This window comes from Cololabis saira, chromosome 14 (assembly GCF_033807715.1).
Source record: "Cololabis saira isolate AMF1-May2022 chromosome 14, fColSai1.1, whole genome shotgun sequence".
Taxonomy (NCBI): domain Eukaryota; kingdom Metazoa; phylum Chordata; class Actinopteri; order Beloniformes; family Belonidae; genus Cololabis; species Cololabis saira.
In genome coordinates, this window is record NC_084600.1 from 22,030,089 (window position 1) to 22,041,264 (window position 11,176).

Genomic DNA, 11,176 nt, shown 5'->3' on the forward strand with positions numbered 1-11,176 from the left:
AACCAAACAAACAAAGACAAAAGTGTTTCCTGGGCTGCTCATGGTCATATTAAACAATTATTACTGTCGTATTAGTTCATCATAATACATTTCCCTCTAGGGATTAATATTGTATTCTTGAATTGAACTTTTGAATATATTTTGGCCAAAGAAACCATCTCAAACGGCCTCACGAGAACCTTCACATCTGAAATGATGGGAGAACATTTCTGTGAGCTCTCTTTTATTTCATCTGTTATTATCTGGAGTGTTTTTATGTAGTTCTATGTACAGCACTTTCGATTCATACAAGCCATAAAACTTGTATTTCAAATCTGAATCCTAAAAGTAGTCAGTGGGCTAATGGACCAATCGGAGATGAGATTATATTGTTACACATTATATGTATGCATGATGTGACTGCAGTAAGATTTAAACTTTGATGGTTACATTAACTGCTGTCACTGATGGGAGGATGTGCAGATAATCAAATCTATTAAAAGAGAAAAGTATCACCAGTCCACTGAATCACAGCTTTGATTTTACTCTGATTTCACTGTGATGATGTAAGCATCCTCAACTCTCTGCGGGTCCTTACTCTGCTATCCTGAGAAGAAATCCATCCACCTCCTCCAAGACATTCAAAGAAAAGAACTTGGGGAACTCGGAAGATGACGGTGTTAGGGACAAAGGTGGCATGTGCTGTAAGGCTTTCCTAGGAGGTCACAAAAAGAGAAGAAACTTTACAACACAGTTAATGAAAAAGACTATCGGGGAATCTGGGGAAGAGATCTAAAACTTCAAAATCACAAGTATGGCATCCTACTGTGTGCTCTGCAGGACAGTCTGAGCCAGAGCAGGGTTGGTCTCCATGGATGCGGTGACCAAAGATGTGAGGAGAGACAGGTACCAGATGGCTGAAGCATCAGAAACAGACACCTCTTTACTCTTGGTTATCTGATAACCCAGAGTCTTCAAGCCATGAATCCGTGTATCACATCCATCACTCAGGCACCTCTTAATGTTGATTTGGACATCTGTGATTTGGAGACAAGATAATGCAGTTAGCTGAGTGATGGAATACGCTGTGTGAAAATATTGTGGAGGGACATAAAACAGATGTTGATTCACGGTGACATGCTTGAATCAAACAGCTTTTAATGATAAGTGTGGGAAGTTAAACGTACCCAAAGCAAGTTAATGCTTCAAATATGCTGACTGCCAATACTTTGATTTGAAAGTTTTTGTGCAAGTTTCAAACCTAAAGGCAGATGTTTGATGTACTGGGGGAATAAGGGAGGATGTTGCAAATTGTGACACCGTGATTTATTCCAAGCTAACGAGAAAGTCGGCTTCTCTTAAAAGCATCAGCGGAAAACACAGTTATCTAATAAGCAGACGGACTAACAGAGGCTGACTCACAGGGGTGTGTGATGTTGGCATTCTCCAACAGAGCTACGTAACCAGTGACATTCCCGGGGATACGGATGTCTCTGATCTCCTGCAGGGAACGCCGGTTTTTCCCCACAGCCACTGAGACCAGCTGAGGCATATAACTGTGGTCATTGGAAGCCACAGCGATGGCCAGACGCCGCAAGACAACATCCGGTTTCATTTTAAGTCTGGGAACAGGGACAAAGATGAGTTTCCATAGTAACGTTTATTTGCACATGGACCAAAACTTTAAGAAGATGAACACCAGACTGTACCGTATCCAGTGTGATCGTGCACTGCCGTCTGACTGCCAAAAAGATGACGTTTCCCCATTTGTCATTTTGTAGATATCTGTGACGTTGGACGATGCCTCTATTGTGCTGTAGCACTGTGTGATCACCTTGACCTTATCCACATCTGGATCACGATCTAGCGCTGCTCTGTACTGGATATCTAAATCTGAAAGAGACCAACTCAAGTGAGAATTGCCACAAAAGTACAATATTTGCATGTTCAAATCCAATTTTGCCCAAGCCAGAATCCGGCGCTCACCTCGCTCCTTCTGCAACAGGTATTCCAAAAAGTCCTGAACGACGCTGGACCTCATGGTGCAGATACTGTTGTAGCCCTCTAAGATGGGGAAGGGGATGGCACTACTGGGAATACGATTCCTGTGTAAGAATTTAAGGATCTTCGAGGCATGTGCTCCTATTCTGTCTTTGGTCTTGGAGAATATGTCAACAAAACCTGCAGGAGAAGACAAGAAATGATAGAATATTCACACATGTTGACAGTGTCTATCCAAATAAGCTTGATGTTCTCCACCCAGGTAAACAAATCACGTATCTTACCTGGGGTGAGAGAGCAAGCCTGTAGCTGTCTTATCACATGACTCAGCTCTCCCTGCAGATTAGCTCCATTGGAGTTCTTAAGAGCAATCAGCATGCTCTCCACATCCACCACGCCATCCCCCTCTGCATCAAACTGTTCAAAAGCCTGAGATGGGTGACAAGGACAAAGATAATCATGGTTATTTTATGCTGTGACACAATATAACCAGTTGCACAGACATATAAGACTATCAATTCAAAATCATAACTTGTCAGTTTGTTTTAGGCCATCGAATTGTCAAATATCTGCAGGGTAGCTCTCCCCCTGAATTGGGTAAAGCCAGTCAGTGACACATTCTTTTTAAAAATCAGGTGGATGAACAGGTTGGGGTTGAGTAAAGTTGCAGACTACCCCTAAACCAGCCGCTATACACAGAGCTGTAAAGGTGCAGTTTAAAAGGGGACCTTTTATACAGTATCCCTATGATATTAAGAGCACATTATGTCACAGATATGTCTTTAATAACTAGGGAAATTGTGTCAACTTAAAAAAAAAAAAAAAAAAAAAACAAAGAGAGGTGAGCCCCGCACCCATGGGCCTCAAACAAAGCCAAAACAGAGTACAGTACAATGTTATCGTCTGGTTAAACAACAAACGTGATTCACCAGACGACAAAGCGTTGTGTTCTATAGCAAGAGGCCATAGCCAATACTCTGTCACCATAAATCTGATATGACAGCTGGTGCTATACCTTTAAGATGACTACTGAGGTAACACGACTTGATATCTACTCCTGTCCAGGACCCACGATCATATCTGCTGATAATTGATCATAAACGAGCGTGGTGAGGCTATTAGCCCTTCAACTCTCATCATACCTGTCAAGTCTCCCGTTTTAGCCGGGAAATTACCGTATTTTACCCCTCTTTCCCGCCGTCCTCCCGTATTAGTATTAGTATTTTCCCGTAAATTTCCAGTTTTATAATATAATCATTTTTAAAAGCAAAGTGAATGGTCACTAGCCTCGCGAGAACTGATGCTTGCTGTCGCCTGGGTGGCAGTTCTCGCGAGGTTAGAGGCAACAACTGGAGCAAACAGAGATGCATGGATGTAACCAGAGTGAAGATATTTCTGACTAAAAAGAAGACATGGTGTAAATATCTATAAAAATGGGGAACAAAATTTACTTTCCTAAAGAGGAGATACAGAAACATGCCAGTCAGTGAATGGCAGAGAGCCACATGAGCGAAAATGACAACTTAAAAGAAAATGTAAATGTTTCACTTGAAGACAATTAATGCGTATATTAACTGAAAATGTTTAAAATAAATAAATGTGCTTTAATCCACTTTTGCGTTTTCATTTAGGCTCTATTATAGGAATTACATACATGGGAATGTCCACAGCATTTAATGCTGCGTTCCATTTACCTCGGAAGTCGGAACTGGGAGCTGGGAATGACGTCACAGCCGAGTTATCAGCGTTCCAGTTACAAAGTAGGAAAACAAGTTTGTAGTTCGCTTATACCACATGAAAAATGTAAATTACACTACAGCAGCATATATATGCCGAACAATACTTGTGTACGACTGATTTAGTGTGACCAAAACTAGAATGAAGTGCTACGGAGCTCTCTTCTACTGTTTACAACCGGGGCAGCCATCTTGGAATGTGAACTCGGGGGTGGTGAAGACTCTCCCACTTTCCCAGTGGGAAATCCCACTTCGAGGGGCGTTCCAGTTGAAAAATCCAACTGGGAACTGGGAAATCCCCACTTCCGAGGACAAATGGAACGCGGCATTAGTGTCAACAAAGATAGGCGTATCAGATTCTCAGCTAATAATTGTAGTTTATAAAGGTTTGACAGGTAGTTATTTTAGATTTCTCGTAAATCTGTCTTAACATGGAAGATACTGGACCCTGCGGCAGAAAATGCCCCGTATTTTTAAATCCAAAACTTGACAGGTATGACTCTCATACCACCAAACACATGACAGTCGTCACTAACTCCAGGAGGTGTAGCACTTCTTCTCCTCGGGTGTATTTACCTCCTCACACTCTTCTCTCGGGGCGTCCCGGATCTCCAGCATCTCGCAGAACTGCTCCACATTGACGGACTCCTCTCCGCGGTTCAGCCGGTCCTCCAGCCAGCGCATCAGGGCGCCCTCATTCCCGGACAGCACGGACTCGTGGATGGCGCCGCCGGAGTCGCTGATGCGCGCCGCCGCCTCCCGCAGCTTCACCTGCTCCAGCAGCACCGCGGGGCTCGGCGGTCCGCTGGTGGGGACGTGGACGGCGCTCGACCCCCTTCCGCTCCTCCCCGAGCCGGCGGCGACACCGCCGCCTGTGGTGGCCGAGGCCGGGCTGTCTTCCGCGAAGCCGGGGCTCTCCGCCTCCACCTCCTCCTCGTCGCCGCTGCCGCCGCCGCAGCCGCTCTCCGCGTTGCCCATGTCCGCCTCCGCCTGCCTCGGGCTCGCCTGGACGTGGGTTTGGTACCGGTGTGGACTCGGACCTCCCGAGCGTTAACCTCCACCACCGTAGCGCCCTGCGTGCGTCGCGCTGCTGCCGCAGTGACGCGCCGGCACGCAGGCGCTGTCGCGTCATCGACTGCTGCCGCCTATCGGCGCCTAGCGGAGCCGTGCGGCCGCCATCTTGGAGCGGGCACCCGCTCCACTTCAGTGTCATTTCAGTGTAATTAAGTGTCAGCGCATTTAGTCAGTCATAACTCGCAGAATACAAAAGTAATTTTCAGGGGGGGTGGGGGGTTCTGCAAACATACATATGGGCATGATACCGGACACACGATTCGGCGTATTTTAATATTCATAGTAGGCTTAACCATAGATATAGGCCTTTATAGATCTATGGGCTTAACAGTAATAGTATTCTGGCATCGGAGTATGATAGGTAGGCTATTTTGCAAGACACACAATATATGTAGGCTATAAATATATATATATATATATATATATATATATATATATATATATATATATATATATATATATATATATATATATATATATATACACACATACATACATACATACATACATACATACATACATACATACATACATACATACATACATACATACATACATACATACATACATACATACATACATACATACATACATACATACATACATACATACATACATACGTGTGTGTGTGTGTGTGTGTGTGTGTGTGTGTGTGTGTGTGTGTGTGTGTGTGTGTGTGTGTGTGTGTGTGTGTGTGTGTGTGTGTGTATAATATACACACATACATGTAAAAACACGACTATATGATAGAGAAGCAGATTGTGTAAAACTCAGCTATTATAATAATATAAATAAACAATAAAAAGCATACATCCATATTCATATAGTGTGTGTATATGTATATGTATATTTATATGTATATGTATATGTATATGTATATGTATATATATATATATATATATATATATATATATATATATATATATATATATATATATATATATATATATATATACATATATATATACACACACACACACACACTATGGCATGCCGTTCAGGAAATTAATCTTTGAATATATGGAATGAAACAACAAGATTAATTGAAAGAAAGATTAATTTAAGGAACGGTATGCCATAACCCACATATACATCTATGTATATATCTCACAAACCATATTTACACATATGCTATAATAAAAGCCCTGAAAGAGGACTGCTTTGTATAGCTTCTTTCTCATGCGCTTTCTGCAGGTCAAGAGAGGTGAGTTTGGCAATGTGGTGTGGCCTTATTTTTAGATTTTTTTATTCGTTTTTTTTATTTATTTATTTATTATTTTTATCCCTGGTCGCAATTTTTCGCCGATTTGTACGGGAATACTCGGCACAGTGCTCTGGCATTTTACTGTTCTGTTCTGCCCTGCTGTTGTATGCATGGATGTATTAATAGATCAGGATAGAATAGGTTGTATGGGTAGGATGACCGGTCCAAGATGGCGGCCGTATTTCGATGAGTCGTCTATGTATATATCTCATGGATCTATTATAAAACATATCTCTATGATCCCAGCATTGCCCGAAAAGTCGCTCTTGCGCATGCGCTGAAGCGTTCCTCTCTTACGAAAACACCTGCGCCGTGACGATTAATTTTCAGTCAAAGGAATGTGAACTGATGTAAACAATAGCATGCTGACCTATGCTGTTGCCGCTTTTTTATCAGTGGCACTGGCAGTGTGGTTCATCCCTTTCGAGTGGCACGTTAAACCTGCACAGGAACCCGTCCAGGGGCCCCCTGGGAGGCTCCTGAGTAGGCGGGAATTGTCCCTGTACGACGGAGAGAAGGACAGCAAGGGCCTCTACCTGGCCTTACTGGGGCAGGTTTTCAATGTACACAAGGGCTACAAGCATTATGGACCCGGTGGTGCTTATCAGTCCATGGCAGGTGATGTCCTTGACTAGGAGCTCCACGTATATAAATGTATTCCACCTTATTAATAGTGCATAAGCATCAATCAAAGATATTTAGATGGATTGTTTGTATTTCCAGGTAAAGATGCTTCACTGGCCTTCATCACTGGGGACTTCACAGAGAGTGGCCTGACGGATGATGTGTCCAGTCTGTCCCCTCTGCAGATGGTGGCCCTTTATGACTGGCTGGCCTTCTATCAGAGAGAGTACCAGGCAGTTGGTAAGTCATTTCGATTCCTTAATATATTTGGGCATTTGACACAAATTACACTTTCTCTTTAACATTTTAGAATTGGTTGCATACAAATAGTGAAAGATGTTTTTACTGGGTTAAGATTTTTTTCTCTTAAACCATTTGAAGGAATAGTCTCTTAGTTTTGATAAATTACTAAGATTCATGAAACAAAACAGAGACACTGAAACAAAAGAGACTGGAAGTAAAACGTCTCCAGAATAATACTGTGGTTCTCATTCACAAATATACCAATTTCTCGAACTACAACAAATGATGAATGTACCAATAAAATATATGTGGCAGATTTTGGTTAAAATACCACAGGGTGGCGATGAAATGGCTCATTTTTCAACGTGTTTTGTAACTCTGTACATCAGCTCCTTAAGTGGGCGGAGTCAGTCGATCCAGTCTCTAAAAACCATGCAACCTCCCGCTTCCGACTGGAGTCAAGCCAGCCATAGACATATAAACGTGTGTGTGTGTGTGTGTGTGTGTATATACCTTACCCTAGGCCGGAGGTCAATGATCGACTTTGTTGTCGTTTCATCTGACCTTCGGCCACATGTCTTGGACACTCTGGTGAAGAGAGGGGCTGAGCTGTCAACTGATCACCACCTGGTGGTGAGTTGGATGCGCTGGCGGAGGAGGAGGTTTGAAAGACCGGGCAGACCCAAACGGATTGTGAGGGTCTGTTGGGAACGTCTGGCCGAGCCCTCTGTCAGGGACGTCTTCAACTCTCACCTCCGAGAGAACTTCTCTCAGATCCCGGGGGAGGCGGGGGACATTGAGTCCGAGTGGACCATGTTCTCTGCCTCCATTGTCAACGCGGCGGCTCAAAGTTGTGGTCGCAAGGTCTCCGGTGCCTGTCGTGGCGGCAATCCTAGAACCCGGTGGTGGACACCGGAAGTACAGGATGCCATCAGACTGAAGAAGGAGTCTTACCGGGCTATGTTGGCCGGTGGGACTCCTGACGCAGTAGATGGGTACCGGCAGGCCAAGCGAGCCGCGGCACGGGCGGTCCTGGAGGCAAAAACCCGGATCTGGGAGGAGTTCGGGGAGGCCATGGAGGAAGACTTTTGGTCGGCCTCGATGAGATGAGATCCACCCTGAGTACCTCAAGTCTCTGGATGTCGTAGGGCTGTCTTGGTTGACACGCCTCTGCGACATTGCATGGAAGAAGGGGACAGTACCGCTGGAGTGGCAAACCGGGGTGGTGGTCCCTCTTTTTAAAAAGGGGGGCCGGAGAGTCTATTCCAACTATAGGGGGATCACACTTCTCAGCCTCCCCGGGAAAGTCTACGCCAGGGTACTGGAGAGGAGAATACGGCCGATAGTTGAACCTTGGATTCAGGAGGAACAATGCGGTTTTCGTCCTGGTCGTGGAACACTGGACCAGCTCTACACCCTCCGCAGGGTGCTCGAGGGTTCATGGGAATTTGCCCAACCAGTCTACATGTGTTTTGTGGATCTGGAGAAGGCATTTGACCCTCGTGCCATTCTGTGGGGGGCACTCGGTGAGTGTGGGGTCTGGGGCCCTCTATTAAGGGCTGTCCGGTCTCTGTATGATCGGAGTAGGAGTCTGGTTCTCATTGCCGGCAGTAGATCAGACTTGTTCCCGGTGCATGTTGGACTCCGGCAGGGCTGCCCTTTGTCACCGGTCCTGTTCATAATTTTTATGGACAGGATTTCTAGGCGCAGCCAGGGACCGGAAGGGATCCGGTTTGGGAACCACAGGATTTCATCTCTGCTTTTTGCAGATGATGTTGTCCTGTTGGCTTCATGGGACCGGGACCTTCAGCATGTGCTGGGGCGGTTTGAGGGCGAATGCAACGCGGCAGGGATGAAAATCAGCACCTCCAAGACCGAGGCCATGGTTCTCCACCGGGAAAGGGTGGCGTGCCTTCTCCGGGTGGGTGGAGAATTCCTGCCTCAGGTGGAGGAGTTCAAGTATCTCGGGGTCTTGTTCACGAGTGAGGGAACGATGGAGCGCGAGATTGACAGACGGATCGGTGCAGCGTCCGCAGTTATGCGGTCGATGTACCGGACCGTCGAGGTGAAGAGGGAGCTGAGTCGAAAGGCGAAGCTCTCGATTTACCGGTCAATCTACGCACCTACCCTCACCTATGGTCATGAACTTTGGGTAGTGACCGAAAGGACGAGATCGCGGATACAAGCGGCCGAGATGAGTTTCCTCCGCAGGGTGGCTGGACGCTCCCTTAGAGATAGGGTGAGGAGTTCGGTCACCCGGGAGGAGCTCGGAGTCGAGCCGCTGCTCCTTCACATTGAGAGGAGTCAGCTGAGGTGGCTTGGGCATCTGTATCGGATCCTCCTGGACGCCTCCCTAGGGAGGTGTTCCAGGCATGTCCCACCTCCCTAGGGAGGTGTTCCAGGCATGTCCCTCCTCGGAAGAAGGAGGAAAGTGTGTGTGTGTGTGTGTGTGTGTGTGTGTGTGTGTGTGTGTGTGTGTGTGTGTGTGTGTGTGTGTGTGTGTGTGTGTGTGTGTGTGTGTATATATATGTATATATATATATATATATATATATATATATATATACAGTATATATGTTTTTTCTTTATACGCTTGATTAATGTCTTTAAATCTTATTTTGAAAACCAGAAAGAGAAGCCAATACAACATTTAATTAACATATTGCCGCCTTAAATCAAACTTGTAGAAGTTGGGAAAGAACGCTGTAAAAACAGAAATGAGATTATAGGTTTTGTCCCTTTGCTTTTCCCCTCCTGGCTGTGTTTGTATGCAGGCACACGCAGCAACCCCCCCCACGTAAACATCCAATCACTGTGCAAATGAACCGGCGTCAGTGAAATAAGCCTATCTGCTGCATTGAGCTGACTGGAGGACCTGTCTGTCTGTCAGACCCCGACACTAACCCCACCCCAGCTTTCAGCTCTCCACTCCAGTTATCTCATTTCATATATTGATGTAGTCACAGCAATTTTATTAAAGCTCATACACTTTCCGCTCCACACTTTCCATCACCGACGTTCAGCAGCTCACTAAGAGGAAGTTTATGCTGTGAGCGTGGCTCTGACCAGAGCTTTGTTGCATTCAAAGACCTGATTGTTTAACCTGCTTTTCTTTGCTCATGGGCCAAAATGACACAGGAAAGGGAAAGGGGGAGCTAAATGGAGAAAGCAATAGATTTAGAAAATGCAATCATGAAAATGATTTAAAAATGCAATTTTGTCTCTCTCACATTTCTAAATCCTTTTTAAAATTGCATTTTTTTAAAGGGTATCCCCCAAAATATAAATATCCAGAACAACCTCGTATATGCCTGTCTAGAACAGCTTTTATGCCTCCGAAATGCAGCATATGAAGTGAGCTGAGGATAAAGAGAAGACAGCTGGATAATATTGATAATGTAATTTCCCTTCAGAGATGATTAAATCATCAATATCATTTTTCTCTGATCTGAGTCTGTGCTGTCACAGAACACTTCCAATTTTAATAATTCACCCAGTTGCATATTTACAGAGCTGGGGTAGTCACTTCAAAAAATCCAAATAAACCCTCTCAAGCCCAGTCAGAACAAAAAAAAATCCTGATATGTTCCGTTTACTAATTAGATCTGTTAGCCTTTATTCATATACGCATTGAATTTCAGGGGTGTTGGCAGGCCAGTTCTATGATGAAAATGGACAGCCCACAGAGGCCCTATTGCGAGTGAAAGCACTGCTGGCAGAGGGACAGCGTATCAAAGCCCAGTCTGAAGCTGAAAAAACACTATTTCCAGCCTGCAACTCAGAGTGGAGTGCTGGAAAGGGTGGAAGGGTCTGGTGCTCCACTAAGAGGTACGGCTATCGTCCTGGTCTAATCACATCAACAACTCTGCATGGTGTAGGATGATCAATAGAGCAATTTTGCCTCCAAAAATGTGAGATATTTTGTTCTCTGCAGCGGTGGAGTGATGCGAGACTGGACCGGTGTCCCGCGGAAACGCTTCTCTCCGGGTTCCAGTGGAGAGCGCTGCGTCTGTGTTAAAGATCCATCCATAGCAGAGGAAGATCCCAACCTACAGAGATACAACGGCTGCCCTCCACATGCTGACTCATGCCCTGTAAGAGAGGACTAGTCTCTGGGTCGACCCCCTAAAATTGACCAATTCCCCACCGCTTTTTAAAAGCACAAAACTTTAGAAAAGACAAGGACTTAAGCCAGTAAAACCAAGTTGTTGTTTTTTTATATGCAATAAAATGATTAATGAAAACACCTCAGTGC

The 11,176-nt window shown here is 45.0% G+C and overlaps 2 protein-coding genes across 3 annotated transcripts in view; one reads left to right on the forward strand and one right to left on the reverse strand.

The window, feature by feature from the left end:
• zzef1 (zinc finger, ZZ-type with EF hand domain 1) overlaps window positions 1-4,815 on the reverse strand; it is a 37,881-nt gene extending 33,066 nt beyond the window's left edge. The window contains exons 1-7 of one of the 2 annotated variants that reach the window (XM_061740150.1): window positions 4,293-4,815; window positions 2,265-2,409; window positions 1,966-2,160; window positions 1,689-1,872; window positions 1,402-1,601; window positions 806-1,016; window positions 578-694 (exon numbers count right to left, since the gene is read on the reverse strand). In XM_061740150.1, coding sequence (XP_061596134.1) covers window positions 578-694; window positions 806-1,016; window positions 1,402-1,601; window positions 1,689-1,872; window positions 1,966-2,160; window positions 2,265-2,409; window positions 4,293-4,694 — 1,454 coding nt within the window. In that variant the 5' untranslated portion in view covers window positions 4,695-4,815. The remainder of the gene's footprint in view (window positions 1-577; window positions 695-805; window positions 1,017-1,401; window positions 1,602-1,688; window positions 1,873-1,965; window positions 2,161-2,264; window positions 2,410-4,292) is intronic. The other variant, XM_061740149.1, reaches the window with a different exon arrangement.
• Window positions 4,816-6,303: 1,488 nt separating this feature from the next.
• LOC133459834 (neuferricin) lies at window positions 6,304-11,168 on the forward strand. The gene is made up of 4 exons (XM_061740152.1): window positions 6,304-6,672; window positions 6,778-6,918; window positions 10,563-10,749; window positions 10,856-11,168. Exons 1-4 carry the CDS (start codon window positions 6,417-6,419, stop codon window positions 11,028-11,030), a joined length of 759 nt encoding a protein of 252 aa, XP_061596136.1. The 5' UTR covers window positions 6,304-6,416; the 3' UTR covers window positions 11,031-11,168.
• The last annotated feature ends 8 nt before the right edge of the window (window positions 11,169-11,176 follow it).